General features: G+C 44.4%; 1 protein-coding gene across 1 annotated transcript in view; it reads right to left on the bottom strand.

Annotated features, from left to right (window-relative positions):
• Positions 1 to 469: 469 nt before the first annotated feature.
• PTGFRN (prostaglandin F2 receptor inhibitor) overlaps positions 470 to 18,445 on the bottom strand; it is a 71,205-nt gene continuing 53,229 nt past the window's right edge. Inside the window, exons 6-9 of the mRNA XM_045546912.1 lie at positions 17,388 to 17,807; positions 10,521 to 10,628; positions 5,518 to 5,823; positions 470 to 4,001 (exon numbers count right to left, since the gene is read on the bottom strand). Of these exons, the coding sequence (XP_045402868.1) occupies positions 3,835 to 4,001; positions 5,518 to 5,823; positions 10,521 to 10,628; positions 17,388 to 17,807 (1,001 nt within the window). The 3' untranslated portion in view covers positions 470 to 3,834. The remainder of the gene's footprint in view (positions 4,002 to 5,517; positions 5,824 to 10,520; positions 10,629 to 17,387; positions 17,808 to 18,445) is intronic.

Raw genomic sequence — 18,445 nt, 5'->3', positions numbered from 1 at the left:
GAAGACTAGTGGCCAGGGGAGGAGGACTGTTTTCATGTTATGGGGCTGGTACCTTCTGGGTAGGTTTGGCTCCAGACGGCACGATGAGTCAGAAAAATCATTCTGTTCCAGCCACGATATGGCCACAGATTTGGTGTTTGTGTCCTCATCCACAGAGGAATTATTTTTCCTCTAATTTCTCTCCTTCCTGACAGGAGTCCTGGAGGGTCATGGGAATTTCCCAAAAGACCAGGAGACCTTCCAAAACCAACAGGATCCTAGCTTTCACCTTTTTGCTTGGCAGAAACTTTAACATCAATCCCATTAAATCCATTTCTTCTTTATGGTTAGTGAAAATCTACAATGCTTTTATAGGATTCAAAGAGATCAGAAGATGCTACAGTTGCAACTGGAATTTAGTCACAATCCCTCACGCTGAAGAGATGAAAGGATAACAGAGGCCAATATCAAGTTCCTGACACAACTTCAATTTAAATTAAACTTCCTTTAATGAAATAAAAAACAAATGGTGCATTGTATAATATTTGTGGTCACAGTATAAAACAATACAATTAGTTCATATAACATTGGATATGGACAAAAATACACAAGACCCTTTCTTTATCTATGGAAAATTCTGCAGATCCTTATGTGCCACACTAAAAAAGAAAGTCAATTTTTTTTCTTCTAGTGATCTGCACACATATTTATCACTGAGAATTTGGTCAAACAGTGGAGGAGAACTTACCCAAATCCCAGTTCCCTTCTTCCTCTGTTGTCATCAGTGAAGCTAAAACAAAAACGTTTTTTAAAAGTAGCAAGTTTTGTAGTATTGCTTATTTTTCCTGCCAAAAAGGCTCAGTCTTTGGCTCACAGATGTCAGTGACAAAATCATGGTTGCAGGCAGTCTGCAAAGCAAGAAGCAAGAGCCACCAGGGAAAGAGACAAAGGTCTGGGCAGGAGGGGCCTCCTGTACCAGGATCTCAGGAATCCCGTGGATTGGGGGGGCGGGTGGCAGGGAGAGGGACACACAAATAAATACATTTCTAAATTAAGATTTAACCCAGTTGGTGAGTTAGAGTTCCACTGTTCCATGAAAAATCTGAAAAGTTGTTAAAAAGTCAGTTTGCATTTTTCTTTTTTTTAAAAAAAGTGAAATGTGTATGTAAACATCACAAAGTAAACGATTTAAAGTAATTTCGAGACTTCTATCTGAACATAGCTTAAGCTCTTTCTGGGGCTCTTTTTAGGATTAGGAAAAAAACCCAAACTTTTATAAAGTTTCTTTTTGTTAAGAAGTGCAATTCCATCCGTGTGAGACGTGGCTGGGTACTTCTTTCATTCACACCAGTGCTGTTGGCAGGAACCTCTTCCAGAAGAGCACTTTGTGGGGAGCCCTATTTGGTACAACAAGAGTGCATCTCACACTTTAAAAATACACATTCCAGGCAAATTTATGTCCCTGGAAGGAACCAGGTCCTTGGTACAGTGCCCTCGGCTTTCTCCTCCTTCCTCCCAGCCTCCAGGTGACTTGCAGTCTCGCCGGCCCACTGGACACAGGGCATGTGGGCGGAGGTCAATGTCTGAACACTCCAGCCCTGAACTGCAGCAGCAGTTGAAAGAGAGGGGTACACCTGTGAGCGCACGTCACTTTACACCAAGAGTGTCTGCTCTGATCCAGTCCGTGGTGTCACATACACTTGGGGCCACCTGGTCACATCCAGAGCTAAGTCCCTGTGCTTCCTCCTAAGAAGGGCCTGTGCCACAACAACCCTGAATCTTCTTTTAATAACCGCAAGGGCTCAGGGGGCACTGACAGTTACTAATACAGCACCTGTTATATTTGTTCTCTCTTTAATTCCCGTTTGTACGATCACCCGGGACCACCTCCTCTGAACTAGCAGTTAGGAAATGACATGTAGAAAATACCCAATCTAGTGCCATCAAGGCCTGGTCCTCTTCCTCCGGTCACTCAGGCTCTGGTGCAGCACACCTGCTGCCCATCATCCCGCTGCAGGCTCTGGGCCTGGAATCCGTCTGTGCTGCTACCATCAGCGCAGAATTAGAGTTTTTATCACATGAGTGGTCCCCTGGGCAGGTGGGACTCTGCCTCTGGGGGTGACTTGGTGGTGAGTACAGAACCAGTCGTGGGCAGCAGAGAGAGGGCAGCGTGGGGAATGGTGGGCTGGGAGGAGCGCGGCTCATCCTGCCCATGGTGACAAAGAGTTGCACATGAATGGCCATCATTTTGTATTACTTTATTGCTCAAAACAAATGAATCTTTTTTCCCCTTTGGAAGACAGAGCAGTGTTAGATCCTGCAGAGCCAGGATAAAAGCACAGAGGATTGCAATTAGGGCATGAGTCACCAGCGAGCCTCAGAAAACCCCACTGGGATGCTTCCAAAAGGCCAGTGCTGTGCAGGGGGCGAGAGGCTCCGAGGGGAGCGCTTTTAAAGCGGCAGCAGAAGCCCTGGACGCGGAAGATCCCTTTCTGTCCACTGTCCTATTCCTGATGGGAGCAGCCGGGCAGAGCTGACTGCTCTCGACTCGACTCTGTAGGCTGCTCACATGACGGTAAATTGCTGGGTTTCCTTCATGTCCTAATAGGAAAGCAAACGTACCACAAAGTATACTCTTTCTCGCTAACCCCCTGCAGTGCATCTTAAAGAGACTTGAAGGACTTGAAAGGTCATGGAAAATACATGGTTCTTCCAGGCAATTTGATTCCTTGAAGTCAGTCAGTCTTGCAGGCAGCAATTTGCCTTCGTGTTATGGAGCCCAAGCAGCAGGTGAAGGATGTAGCATATCTGTGGGTCCCACAGCAAGCCCCTCAGTGGCCAATGCCTTTGCCTCCCACCGAGGGCAGGAGAGGGGAATGGTGGTGGCCTCTGTCGCCTAACACGCACCTGGCACCATGGACCCTCCTGGCTTGAGCTGCATAAACCTAACTTCCCAGCATCCCTCTTCTGCTCTCCCTGGGGTGCCCTGAGGCACAGTGGCCTCAGAGCTGTTGGAGTGAGTGTCTGCTCCTTTCCTCGTCCCCAACCTCCTCTTCCTTGCGGATCTTCTCGCTGCCCTGGACAGAGGCGGCTGTGTATTTTTCTTTATCTTCATTCTTAAGGCTAAGGTGGCAAGGTAAGGTGCTCGGTGGAGAGCCAAATCCTAGATTCCAGGGCTGCCACTTCAGCACTCTCACATAAAACAAATACAAAAGAAATGGAAAAGGGGCAGAGGAGCGGGGGGAAAAAAAAATGCAATTTATGCTCAATAAGAAGTTGTATACTCCAAGTTTAGATTTCAAATGTAGTCTCAACCCCTGAAAATAGGGGTGGGGTAGAGAAGTAAAAGCCACAAATCAGCCTGGGCACAGGCCTGTGCTGTCTCCGAGCCGGGGTGGAGGGTTGCATCTAGCAGCTCGCTCTGACACACACCTCCGCCGTGGGAGCCGGCTCTCGACGGGTGGGCACGCCTCGCCCAAGACACAGAACTCTGAATGCCATCGCCCCTTCCTCACCACAACCCCTCGAAACAAACCTACAAACATACACAAGTCGGAGGATCTATAAACCAGTGGGAGAAAAAAATTAGACGAAGGTTAACCATTAAAAAGCTGCAGCTGGGAAAACACACACTCGATTGTTATATCAGAAAGTGCCGTGGGAAGAAGAGCCGTGTGCTGGTAAACGTGTCCGCGCTCCGAACTTGACATGCAGAAAAGGGGGCGCGCCGAGTCCCACCTGAGATTAGAGAGGACTGGTTTTTAGTGTAACACACTTCGTTTTAAAATATCACTGTCCTCTTCTCGCCCCAATTGCTCCTAGAACGTCCCTCTGTCACTCCCTTCCTGGGCCAGCCTAGTCCATCTCCATCGACATGAGCCGGCGGCGCTCGCGCCGGGTCTCCTGCACCTCCTTCTTACAGCACCAGTGGGAGCTGCAGTACCCGATGAGGCAGGACAGGAGCCCGATGACAGTGGACAGACCCACGCCGATCAGCAGGGGGTACTTGAAGGCGTCCAGCACTGGGAGGGAGAGATCAAAGGGGAAGCGGTTAGTGACGCATGGGAGGCCACCCTGGGGGCACCACTGCCGCCCTTCCCCACAAGAGCAGGATCTCCCCGCGGGACCAGACCTCACTCATCCTGTACCCAGCACCTAGCACAGCGCTGGAGACAGGAGCAGCTCAGCCGTATCTGTCAAAAAAAAAAAAAAAAGTAAAAGAGCAAATGTCTCCCCGCCCAGTTCTGTGGGGGGAATAAAAACCGTAAAAAAGATTTCACTCGATGCCTTTGAATGTCAACTTGCTTTTTAGGGTTTTGGCAGGAGATTGATTTTTAAAAGTCAGTATAAGGGCATCGCACATTCAGCAGCAGATGCGTCCTTAAAAAAACTGTGCATAAATCAATTCTATGCATCAAATAACTGAAGTGTACTAAGGGAGCTATTTTAAGTAACACTATAGTAAATTATCTACCAAAGTGAATAATCACTCCCTTACTTGTTCGGTAAATCTGGGTTTTCATATGTAGTTACTTCAAGCAAGGAATTTCTAAAATGCAAATAGGTTATAGATGACTTAAGAATTTCAGAAATGCACAAACACCATTTAGATTCCACCCTCGAAATCCCATCTTCCCTTCCCCATAAGTATCAAAGCTCCTTGGGTGGACGCTGCCGCTGTGCTAGGTGCCTTACATTTGATAGGGTTTAATTTTCAAACCAGCCCCGTGAAAAATTATTATCCCATTTTACAAGATAGGAAATGGATCAGAAAGGCTAAGTGATCTGTGGAAAGAGCTGGGGTTCCAATTTCCATCTTCCCCAGACTGACATATCATTAGGGAAACACACTCAAAAGGCTTCTACTAATCCTCAGAGGCACCTGGACTTCAGTTCTCTACACGGAGTTATTTCAACTAACATTTAGTTTCTGAAGAAGACATGTTTCTTGCGAACATGTTTCTTTGCTCTTGGATGCTCAGGGAACAAAAGCTCTGTCTGGTTAGGTTGGCCCTGGTGGTCAGTGTGGGCCAGTGAGGCCGGGAGCTCCCATCTCAGGGCTCCATGAAGTGCCCACTCTGTGCCAGAGACTCCAGGAGGCACCTCCTTTCTCCAGGAAGCAAAACCAATAGGAGGGCTCAGAGTAGCAGGTACCCAAGCCACAGCCTCACCTGTTGACCGGAACCTTTTCTCACAAGGTCATCCTCTGCCTCTGCCTGCCAGAATCCACACCAACCCTAGCATCCAGCAAAGTGGGTTTCTATAGAATTTATCGAAAAGGCAAAGTCTCGAAAATTTTTCTAGTATGTCTTGAAAATCATTTCCTGGTGGTGCCACCAGCGCGTGATAGCAAAGCAGGGAAAACAGCAAGGGCCACTTGTGCTCTCGCTGGGTGCAGGCCCAGGACAGGTCTAGAGAGCAAGGAGCGTGGGTGCAGCTCGCCCTCCAACTGCACACACCTGCGTTCTGTCAGCTGCAGCCTGGCGCAGGGAAAAGACGTTCCCCAAACACTGGGAGAGATCTGTGTGGCACTCTTACCATCCATCTTCACCGTTATAAAGATGGGCTTGGAGTGGATCTCTGCCTCCTTCTGCCAGGAACCTGTTGGCGACCTCACCCATGGAGTCACGGAACAGTAGTAGTTGCCAAAGTCCTGGTCCTCGGAGCCATGTACTTGCAGCAAGAATTCCAACACACTCGTGCGCTCCAGGCTGAGGTTGCTCTTCCAGTCCCTCCGGGCTGTGGTGACGATCCCCTTCCGATCCAGGGAAGACAGGAGGACGGGAGCCTTGTCCAGGCCAAAGGAATGCACCGCAAACCAGGACACATCAAAGGCCATGTCGTCTGTGGATTAACAAGCCCAAACCCTGGGGTCAGTGCCATGGGCAGAAGTAGCACGTGTGGCAGCCACATATGCAACCCTCACTATGGGCCGGCACCGATGTGTCTTAGGTCTCACGCATCCTCGCAAAAACCCTACGATAATGGCACTATCATATCGCTCCCTCTATGGAGAGACTGAATACCTTGTTCAAGTTCACACAGCCAGCAGATAGCAGTGTGCAGCTTAACCCAGGGAGTCCAGCTCCAGAGTCCAGCCTCTTAACCACTCCACTGCCACCACCGAGCCTAAGGAGTCACAGGAAAGAGAGTCGGGGCGAAAAACCGCCTCCCACAGAGAACTTGAAGGCTGGTACGCACTGACATCGCATGCTCTGTCTCCCAGGGAAAACAGGTCCTTTGACATCTCTGGCAGAAAAACCCAACATGGAAGGACGCTAAAGTGGTACGGAACAAAATGTACATAAAATGAATTGTACAAAATTTAGAGTTGTAAACAGTTTAGATTTTATTGTTCACTGTGGTTTTTTTTTTCCTTGCAGAAGTGCTTAAGTTCAAAACAAGAGGGAAAAAATGTCAAGCTGAGAAAATTGAACACAGTTTAACACTCCCAGAGAGTAATGCCGCTGAACTGTAAAGTACTCTGCGAAATTAAGGTTCTAACAGCCTCAAATAAATTAATGTGGGCATAAGAGAAAGAAGCCTTTGGCACAAGTGGTAATTCTCCTGGAATGTGAAAACAGCCCGCACCATAAGCCCTTGACCTCTTCTCTTGACTGGTACCGACTGATGTCAGCTGGTTCAGCTCTGGGATCCACCCAGCAAGCAGCAAACCATGGCAGCCGTTTTGTCTTAACACATTGGCTGCCACACTGGAACACAAACTTTTTTGCCTTGGGGCCGCAGCGTTTTATTATGAAAATAGAGTAAAGACTTCAAAAACAAAAGGGTCCTTTCTAATTTAATGAAAAATTTGTTATTGACCTCTATTAATTTAGTCCACGTTTTTAGAATTAAGTTGTCAATATTCATTGTAACAATAAGAACATCAACAAGATTTTCACAAATCAACCACAGGATTTTTCCCAGGTTTTGCTTCACAAGGCCCCGGGCTCAAAATTAGCTCGAGTTAAATACAACTCTCATGGCAGTTAATGTGTTAAATCCACTTGAGAAGGTTTTTTATATAAATGTTAAATAACACAATTTTTGCTGCACAAGATAATTTATTCATTTAGTAAAAATACACTAATAACCTCAAAAAGCACAGTATAAAGCAAATACATAAGTTTTAGATGCTTACATATTAAAAAAGAATATAAGGCCGGGTGCGGTGGCTCACGCCTGTAATCCTAGCATTCTGGGAGGCTGAGGCGAGAGGATCACTCGAGGTCAGGAGTTCGAGACTAGCCTGAGCAAGAGTGAGACCCTGTCTCTACTAAAAAATAGAAAGAAATTAACCGGACAACTAAAAATCTATAGAAAAAATTAGCCAGGCATGGTGGCGCATGCCTGTAGTCCCAGCTACTTGGGAGGCTGAGGCAGTAGGATCGCTTAAGCCCAGGAGTTTGAGGTTGCTGTGAGCTAGACTGATGCCAAGGCACTCACTCTAGCCTGGGCAACAGAGTGAGATACTGTCTCAAAAAAAAAAAAAAAAAGAATATAAGCAAAACTAAAAGCACAAATTTTTATAAAATTATCCAAATGATAACTCCTTTCTAGCTCACCCTAAAAACGAAGTATCTTATTTTTCTCCCCACTGACCCACTATGGCACTTGAGCGTAAAATTTTCTTGTTCCCAGCATCTCTCCAAGATGACCAGCTCCCTGGGGGCACAGGGAGGGCCGTAAACTTCCTCACACCCTCACAGAGCCAGGGCAGAGTGGGCACCAAGATCACTCTTGTGTACTCAGTGAAACTCTTTAATTCAGAGCTGCCATCCCCTGCAGGTGCAGAGTTGCAACTGCATTCCTGGTACCTGTTGCCTTACGGTGTGGGAGCCGGGCTCCAGGGCCAGAATGCCTGGGCTAGAATCCCAGCACCAGCACTTGGGAACTGTGTGACCTGTGCAAGTCACTTAAGCTCACTGAGACTTAGTTTCCTCATCTGTAAAATAAAAATGACAGCACCCCTGGTTAAATTGATTACGTTTCTAAAAATGTAAGAACAGCACCTGGAACAATAAAAGTTGGTCAACCATGAACACCATCATCTGCACAGTCTAAAATGCATCGTTCCACAAATAGATGCTGCTCAAAGGAAGGGCATTCCCACCTGCAGCACGTGCTGTTGATGCTCTGTCCAGACTGGCTGGTGCCCTGAGTCTCCAGCGGCTGCCGGTGCTGGCTGCTAAAATTCTCACACCTGTGCCCTTCTCCAGAAGCTTGGCCTTAGCGGAGGGAAGTCAACTCCTGGAGATTGGGAAAACACTTTGCTCCTTGGCCACGTAGACACTGACTGACTGACTAACGAGGGGACAGAAAAGCCCAGGCCCCTTACGTCAAGGTGGGCAATACTCTGTGGCACGGCTCACCCTCCAGAGCCCCCGTGGGGAGCTGGACTTGCTGTGGATTCACATCTCTGGCTCCTCTGCCCTGGCTCTATCTCACAGTGTTCTCCCGAGAGTGCTCCCTCAACCACCAGTCGCACACTCGGCTCAGGCTTTGCTTCGAGAGAACCTAAGACACGGCCGCAGAAGGGCCATGCTCTGCTGTCCCCACCCCCAGCGTGGCCCACTCACACAGCATGTCCTTCACCAGAGAGAATCCCCTGACAGCCCAGAGGATGTGTGAGCAACAGATAAATTACAGCCTGTGTTTTTCAGAATCTTTTACCCACACTGTCTAAGAGGGCAAAGTTCTGGAAAACTGTGATCTGAATGACAACAGCTACCTATAGCTTTTGCAATTACACTAGATGAAAAGACAGATTAAGGGCACAACTGGTGACCCATTAATTTACTGAGAAACAGCATTTAAAGCATTTCTTTTTGTATATATAATAAATGAGTTTGAAGGGCAAAAATGATATTACACTGTTGCAACTTTGAGAAAGGGTTTTCCTCTCCTTTCTCTAGTAGTCTCTTCCACTTTTACCTCCATTTTCACTTTTGACTCCTGCTTTGTGTCCTCAGTCTTCCCCATCTCACTTACAGTAGTGGCTCCTTATTCCTTTACCCCCATGAACAGAGCTAACCAACTCTGCTGGTTTGCATAGGTTTCTTCCTTTTCCTTTTTTTATATCCTCCACAAACTCCCCTCCTTTTTCCTGTCTCTAAAGATCGACCCTGTTCAGCTTCCCTAAGAGAGCCAATTCTGGTATCAATAGACTAGTCCGGGGGTCAGTAAACTACAGCCTGCTGGCAAGTCCAGCCCACCACCTGTTTCTGTAAACCCAGTTTCACCAAACACAGCTATGCCCATTTGTTTACATCACTATCTATGGCCGCTTTCGCGCTACATCGGCAGCGTTGAGTAGTACCCAGACACCATCTGGCCCGCAGAGCCAAATATATTTCCTACCCGGGTCCTTTACAGAACATATTTGCTGACCCAAATCTTTAACTGGAAGTCCTGCAGGGGCCAGACGTCCGCGTGGACAGAGGCAGGCACCCAGGCCTCTCTCCCAGACGCCAGCGATACCCAGGCCCCAGCCCAGGAGCTCTCTCTGGATTCACTCCAGGCCACCCTCCCTTTGCTTAGAACCTGTCCCTTCATGCAGAATGAAAACCTGCTTCTGGTTTCTTCCCCAGGACCACACTTCCACCGGTCTCCACACGGAAACTGTGAACCTTGTACAATTTGGCCTTTTCAAGGTGCCATTCTGCCAGAAGCCATGGCTCTGCTTGAGATGGGCTGGGGCAGAACAAGAGCACCCAGGGTCAAAGCAGGCAGAGGAGAAAAGGGCAGCCTTCGTGCGTCAGGTCCTCCAGGGTATCTTTGGGAAAGGGCAGAGGTGGGGACAGTCCTGCTGAACAACAGAGACACCCTAAGTCCGTTTAATGCTCTTTCAAGCCCTAAGGGTTGAAGAATGTGAGAGGGACACCAACTGGTCACTGAATGGGGCCAAGCAGTAAGACTGAGGGGTCCCACAACTCTTCGGCATCCTGTGGGCAATGCTAATATTTTCTGCAAAGAAAAGATTTACAAAGATACCCTAAGGACTCTAACTACAATAGCAACCCCCGGTCATCTGCTACTCCTTTACTCTGCTCTGTATTTCTTCATAGCGTTAATCACTATCTGATATCATATGGCACCTTATTTCTTGCCTGTGTCCTTAACCAGGTTGCAAGCTCCATGAGGGTAGATGCTGAGCATTTTGTTCACTGCTTTACTCCTAGCATCTAGAGCCGCACTTGTGCATCAAAAGAGCTCAATAAATATCTGAATGAAAGACAATAAGAGAAGCTGGACCCTGCCAGTGGGTTTCGAACCAGCCAAATCAGCCCCGGAGGTGGCCCACTGATCACCTTGACAGTTCAGATTCACAAGTCTGGATGCATTTCCAGGTCATCTAGCAGACAGATGCATCCATTCAACAAGTATTTATGAAACACATAGTGAGTACAAGTACTGAGCCAGGTAGTCAGGGGATAAACAGAAAATCTCTGACCTTCATGTGTAACATGGTGGGGATGACATGAGAAACATTTACAAAAAGCAACATGGGGAGGGTGAAGGGATGGAGAGAGAGGTACCTGGATCCAGTGCTGCTCCTTCGACAGCGATGATACAGAACAACTTGATCAGGTCTCCCCGGATGACTGACGGTGTGTCCGAATGCACAGAGGCATTAAATATGGGACCTGGAAGAAAGTAATGCTGGCCTCATTATCCTCTTTCATATTTCTGTCAAATTCCATTCTTGGCGCCCTAATGGGCATCTAAATGCGGTTCCGTTTCCTGGGAACTGGTCTAGAAACTTACAAAATAGGTGTTCTAAGGTTGTCTCTCTCCCAGAGAACTTCATCTTAAGATTACAACCAAAACAGAACTCTTCCTAAAGAGTTACTTTCGCTCTGGCTTTTCTTTGACCTCTTCTCTGATGACCACCATGGTCTCATTTGAAGGCCACCCCCGACTTCCCACCCTGGTACAGCCTGGGCTGTTTCTGGTTCAGCGTGGTTTACTTCTAGGCCAGGGTGGCTTTGGGGATCAGAAGGACAGGGACTGAATCAGGCATGTTCTTGGTTCCGATGGAGCGAGTGGCCTCACTGCACTGTGCGGGGTGCTGGGGACAGGGGCCCTGCTGTTAAGAGGCTGAAACCCACTAAGGAGACAGACATGCCAACAACCATGTTTCTATGACGTGTGGTGGGAGCACTGAAGGCCCGGTTCCCGTCTGCCAGGGGAAAGTGAGGAAGCCTGGGGATTCCTTTAAAAGATCACCAAAGTGAGAGACGCTGTGTGTATGTAGGGGCAGGGAGAATATGGAAACGCTCAGCTCTTTCTGCTCAATTTTGCTGTGAACCTAAAACTGCCCTAAAAAACCAAGTCTAGTAAAAAACACCCAAACAACAAAAATGAAGAACCCTAGCCAGGCAGGATTTCTCTTCCACACCTCCCTGAGAACACTGTAGGCATAATTATTATTTTTAACTCATCTCTAAATCAGTCTTGGTGAGAACATTTCATAACTTTAAGCCAAACTGATTTCAAGAGTTCAATGTTTACTTTATCCCAACTCCTAAAATCTCAGAACAGGCAAACCTGAAGAAGTTTCTGGAACATCAGTGTTACGGGATTTCCCCCTGGGTTTCCTGGGAAACAAGGATAGATGGCCCTGGATGCTGATTCTAAAATTCATTGTAAGTTAAAAATACAGGTATCACTCCAGAGACTGAGGCAGGAGGATTGCTTGAGCCCAGGAGTTTGAGGTTGCAGTGAGCTATGATGACGCCACTACACTCCAGCCCGGGCAACAGAGCAAAACCCTGTCTCAAAAAGAAAAAAAAAAAAAAAAAGAATACAGGTACCACTACTTTCTTGTTCAGATTACCAGAAATGAAAAAGTCCCCCAAAGCACTTTTGTTAAACTCTCAGAAGAAATGACCGTGGCAGACAGAGTAAACTGTCATGCCATCCAGTGAGGCAATTGATCGAAAGGGCTATAGCTTCCTTTCAACACGATGACTAATAAGATGAATTCATCAGATTGCTTTGCTAAGTAAGTACATGACTGATTTTGTTCTCCTGGGAGAAAGGTGAAGGATGGACTGTGGAGCCCTGGGAGGGGGGGGCACCGCTGAGAGTTCTGATTAGCCAGGGGGCAGCGGCGGCGGACTCAACTCTGGGGGATACAGAACATGACGGAGTGGCAGTTCCATGAAATGGGGAACGGACTGGGATGACAGCAAAGACAAGAACACTTGACCCACTTCTGGACATCATCTCCTTCAATTAACTCAGCTCTCAGCCCCAGCTCCCACGGGTCTGTAGACCCCGGACCTGCTCTGCCCGCGGCAGCAAGGCGGGGCAGGATTAGGTGGATTGCGCCCAGCTGGCTCAGCGATCACTGGGGGACTCATGCCATGCACGGCCACCTGTGAGTGAGTGCAGGTTAGTGGCAACCTTGGGGAGAAATCTCACGGTAATAAACAGAACTCACTGAGGTTTCTTTTTAAAGCGTTCAGGCCCCTTCTAAGAGAACATAAAATGACAAAACATTAAGAAATCCTCACAATGGATTTATGTTTCTATTTATTTAATTTGAAACAGCATAGATAAATTTACCTAATTTGGACAAATTTCAGTTTTTCCTTATATTTCCAAAAAAAACCCCAAATACCTCCTGGGTCACAAGTCACAGTTCTCATATCCCCTGTTGGCTGTGGCTATCAACAGAGCATTTGTGCAGATGGGCACGCCAGGAGAAGGCCTGCATTGTGGTGAGCCATTCGCAGTGGTGGATTTCCTCCTAATGAAATCAACAGCTCACTGTTAATATGGGTCATTATCCCAGGCTTAGAAATATTTTCATTATGGTCAATTTCTGTGGTAATGCTGTTTTTGTGAGAGGATTTGTCTGGATAACTTCACAGACGGCGGACCATGGCACAGAGAAGTTAAGTGAACGACCAGAGTCACCAGGGGTCCCCCAATTCCTGGTCTGCAGAGAGTATAAGAGCCACTTAGCTTTAAATACAAACATTGACACAAACCATGTTTCCACTAGGGCCTCCAAAAAAAGGGCTGTTAATGGCAGTATTTTTTGAAAGCGAAAATTGCAGACCGCCTGCACGTCCATCAGTAGGGTAATGGTTAAGCAAATTCTAGTAAGTATGTAGAGTATTAAAGTTGATATTTACCTAGCATTTGTTACAATATGGAAAGTGCTTATCTTATAACATTAAAGGGGAGAAAAGCAGGTGAGAGAATTGTATATACAGCCTGGTCTCAAAGTCATGAAGAACACACCCAAGGGAAAAATTCTAGGAAGATGAACAACAGAAATTAATAGCCTATAATAGTCTATAGGATTGTAGATGATTCTTTTCCTTCTACTTTATTTTCAAATTTCCTACATTACAAAGAAAAATTTTTATTGTTATTCTTATAAAAGGCCAAAACCTATACCATCACATTTAAATCTCATTTTCCCTCTTGACACTCTGAGTCAGTAAAAGCCACAGCTCAGTAAGTAAGGCCCCTTGGTCTTTAATACCAAGAGGCCCTGAAACCAGGCAACAGGAAGATGAACACTGGAAGCCCCTCTTTGTTGTGTGTCTTAAGGTATGCCGCTGATTTTTAGGAAGCGAAAGCTCTTCAGTTTCAAATCAATGTCTGCTGGGGGTTATTTGGGGATATAGCATTGCGCTGGGCGCCGAATCTGATGGCAGCTTCTCCTAATTAAAATGTGAACTGGCCATGACAATTCTGCGGATTAAATAAAACAAAAACCTTAGGCAATCTATTTAACCTGGAAGCTACAGTGATTTTATCTGTTATGCTGAGATTTAAAGAATTGAGAAATAGATTCAATACTCATGCCTCACCCAGAAATAGATACGAAAGGTTTTATGTCTCCCCTCTTCCACATAACAGTTTTAAAAAAAGATCAAATAACAAATGCAAAACAACATGGAATAGACTCCTACAGACAGCAAAACAGATACACAAACAAAGGACAAAATCCACATAACCATCTCATCTCAATAGACACAGGAAAAGCATTTGACAACACCCAACACCTTTCCATGATAAAAACACTCCGCAAACTAGGAATGGAAGGAAACTTCCTCAACCCAAAAAAGGGCATCTATGAAAAAAACCCACAGCTAACACGATACTTAATGGTGAACAGGACTGAATGCTTTCCCACTAAGATCAGGAATGAGACAAGAATGCCCACTTGTGCTCCTTCTATTCTAGCCAGGGCAATTAGGCAAGAAAAAGGAATAGGAGATATTCAGCTTGGAAAGGGAGAAATAAAAGTATCTCTATTCCCACAGAACCTAATCTTGTATTTTAAAAATTCTGAAGGATCCCAAAAAAACTATTAGAACTAATAAATACATTCAGCAAGGTTGTAGGATACAAGATCAATTTTTTTTTAAAAAGCTGTTTCTATATAACTGCAATGAACAAGTTGAAAAGTAAATTAAGAAAGAAATTACAAAAAAATGAAAGAGAAAAACCCAAAAAACAATAACACAAAAGCAATTCCATTTGTAATAATACAAAAAAGAATAAAAATAGGATAAATTTAACAAAAGAAGTTCAAGATTTGTACTGAAAACTACAAAACACCGTGGAAAGAAATTAAAAGACCTAAATAAATAGAAAGACATTCCATGCTTATGGATTGGAAAACAATATTGTTAAATGGCAATAACTCTCCAAATTGATGTACAGATTCAACACAATTAATAAAGTCCCAGTGGTCTTTTTTATAGAAATTAACAGGCTGATCCTAAAAGTCACATGGAAATGCAAGGGACCCAGAACAGCCAGAACAATCTTGAAAAAGAACAAAGCTAGAAAGTCTTTCCAACTTCTTGATTTCAAAATTATTAATACAAAGCTACAGCAATCAAATCATGTGATACTGGTATAGCGGCAGAAATATAGATCACTGGAATAGAACTGAAAGTCTAAAAAACAAACTCTTACATTTACTATTAAATGATTTTTGACAAGGGTGCCAAGACAAGTCAATGGGGGAAAGAACAGGCTTTTCAGCAAATGGTGCTAGGACAACTGGATATCTCCATGCAAAAGAATACCACATGTGAAAATCTTCATACCACATGTGAAAATTAACTCAAAACGAATCATAGCCCAAAATGTAAGAGCTAAAATTATAAACTGTGAGAAGAAAACACAGGCATAAATCTTCGTATCTCTTAGATATGACACCAAAAATATAAGCAACAAAAGGAAAAAACAGAAATTGAACTTCATCGAAATTTAAAATTTTGGTCCTTCAAGGGACATCACTAAGAAAGTGAAAAGTTATCCCACAGAATGGGAGATTATTTTCAAATAACCATTTTTATGGCAGCATTATTCATAATAGCCAAAAAATGGAAATAATCTAAATGCCGATCAACAGAAGAATGGATAAACAAAATCTGGTATACAATGAAGTATTATTCAGCCATAAAAATGAAGTATTGATACATGCTACAACATGGATGGACCTTGAAAACATTATGCTAAGTGAAAGAAGTCACAAAAGTCCACATATGACTCAATCCATATGAAATATCCAGAAGACACAAATCTATAGTGACAGAAAGTAACTTGGTGGTTGCCAGGGGCAAGGACGTGGAATGACTATTAATGGGAATGGGGTTTCATTTTGGGGTGATGAACATGTTCTGGAATAAGATAGTGGTAATGGTTGCACAACTCTGAATATACTAAAAGCCACTGAATTTTATACTTTAAATGGGAAAATTTTATGGTATGTGAATTGTATCTCAATACAGCTGTTATTCAAAACAAACATACACAATAAAGGAGGCCTATGCTTTCTCTGCTCTTTCCAATCCTAAGGGCTTAAATCAATATTTATCCTTTATTAATTTAAAGGTTCAGAAATGCTAGATGATTATTTCACTATATACTATGAAAGGTTATAATAATACAAAATATTAATAAAAAACTTTTTGGAGTCTAGCTTACCTTTAATATAAATGCTAATGATTTAATTCAACAAATATCTTGCATTCATTATACTGATTCAATTAATATCTGAATTTTTACAGATGAGTATGAATTTATACACTCAGAAATTTCTAACTAGAACCCAGAGCACATTTAATCTAAAACCTACAAATGATAATCCCTCACATTGATATTCTAAATAAGACTGGGGCTTAAAGACTTTTAAATCATCTTCCTGCTGAAACATACACACACACACACACACACACACACACACACACACACACACACACACACCAGACTTGTCACATGATCTTAATAACATAGATGAGTAAGAAATAGCTCTTTTTGAGAATATATACCTTGTATCCATGCCATTTAAAAAAGTGGATCTTTCTGCTTTTAGACATAAAAATATTCTACTTACCAAAGATAAAACCATTTTGGAATAGACATAAAAAGGTCCTTGTTTTAATTAACTTTCTCATAAACACCACTAATAATGATTCTTAATAAACCAGGTTGACAGATATATTCATCCACACCACAGCAGTTCTGGTGACTCAACTAATTTATAGGAACTCTTTTTCAATCCAAAAGCAGCTGAGGAATAAGATTGGGATACTTATCCCCTGTATGGAAACATTGCTCTGATTAGTTGGGCGAAGAATAGTGGTCAACATCTTCAGTCCTAGAGGCCCCTAGGAGTGGAAAGCCATGGGCCTGGAGAAGACTGGGGTCTGAACTCTGAATCTTCCACTTTGGGCAAATCATTTGACCCCTCGGGAGGCTCAGTTCCCTCCTCTCTTTATACTGAAGTAGCTGAGTTTCAGTTTGTTTTTTAAAAATGAGGGCAGCAATGAAAACATACATTCACACAAACACTTGCACATGAATGTGTTCGTAGCAGCATTATTTATAATAGTCAAAAGCTAGAAACAACCCAATGTCCATCAGCTGATGAACAGACACACAAAATGTGGTGGAACCATACAACAGAATATTATTCAGTCATAAAAATAAAGTACCGATACATGCTACAATACGGATGACCCTTGAAAACATGCTCAATAAAAGAAGCCAGACACGAAGGCCACATATCATATATTCTACTTATGTAAAATGTCCGTAATAGGCAAATCTATAGAGATAGAAATCAGACAGTGGTTGCTGCAGAATGGGAGGTGGGGAGTGGGGTGTGATTGGAGGGTGTAAGCTAAGGGGCCCCGGGTTTCTTTTGGGTGTAATAAAAATGTTCCAAAATTAGTTGTGGTGATGATCACATAACTCTGTGAATATATGAAAAAACCATTGAATTATGTACCTTAAATGGGTAAACTGTATGGCATGTGAATTACATCTTAATAAACCTGTTTTGAAAAATGAGCACATCTGACCAAAACCCTAGGGTCTCTTCTAGCCCAATCTATGATTCAACAGGGCTCCCTGCTCACCTGAGGTTTGGAAGTCTATCTCAATGGGATTGGAGAGACTGGTTGCTGCTTCTCGCCAAAGGCTGCCCCTGACAGGAGACCACGCTGTCACCACGCAGCGGTACAGCCCCGCATCTGAGACCTGAGTCTGGTACATTCGATAGCGAAATTCATCCTCCTGCACTTTTTCTAACACGACACCATCCACCCGCGATGCATCTGTCCAATTCTCCAGCTTCACCACAGAATCCTGGTCCAGGGAGATGATGTACTTGGTTTCATTGGGACTGGAGAGGTCCCCGACAGGCTTCTCCGCCGTGATGAGAACAGAGTAGCGTGGCGATTTAATATTCTTGGAAGACACTTTGCAAGTCATCTCAAATGTATTTCCTGCAGCAAAGAAGGGCTTTGGCTGCCTCGCTTTCACCACAAGCACGGAATCTGGAATGAGGTGCCAGGAGGAGGTGAATTCCAACAGGATCAGTTAAAATGAATATGCTACTAAAAGCAAAATGTCAAGGAAATAGGAATTTATTTGCAAATTGCCACACAATAGCACTTATGGAAAGCTGGAAACTCAGAAAGAAAATCGTGTGTATCTGTGAGCAGGCTGAAAACCACCACACTGAAACGATTTAATAGGTACGAGGGGAGAAAGAGGCAACACTGAGAATTTGGTTTTAAGGATTTTCAAGCAAGTCCTTGAGAAGTTTCACCAAGAGAGAATTTGGTGTTCCAAGGGTGTGAGGTGGAGTGCGCTCTCGGCGAGCTGGGAAAGACAGGGGTGGACCCGACACCCAGGCCAGGCTCTTGGCCACACCATTTGCATCTCCTCCCCAGAGGGTCTGTAGGGTGCAGGGAGCAAGGGAGAAACGAGTTCTCTCTGTTTAATCATATGATGGTAACATTGCGGAACACATTTATTACTAAAATGACCACAGCATATGTATTGGTAGATCTAATCATTTCCACTTGGTTTACACTTTAATTTCAGAAATGTTTTAACATTTTGACAAGTGTCTATGGCTACACTAACTTTAGGTTTAAGTGTATTACTCCCTGCTTCTCTTTCTAAACAA

Source organism: Lemur catta, chromosome 3 (genome assembly GCF_020740605.2).
Source record: "Lemur catta isolate mLemCat1 chromosome 3, mLemCat1.pri, whole genome shotgun sequence".
Lineage (NCBI taxonomy): Eukaryota > Metazoa > Chordata > Mammalia > Primates > Lemuridae > Lemur > Lemur catta.
This window is presented reverse-complemented; position numbering and strand designations above follow the sequence as displayed.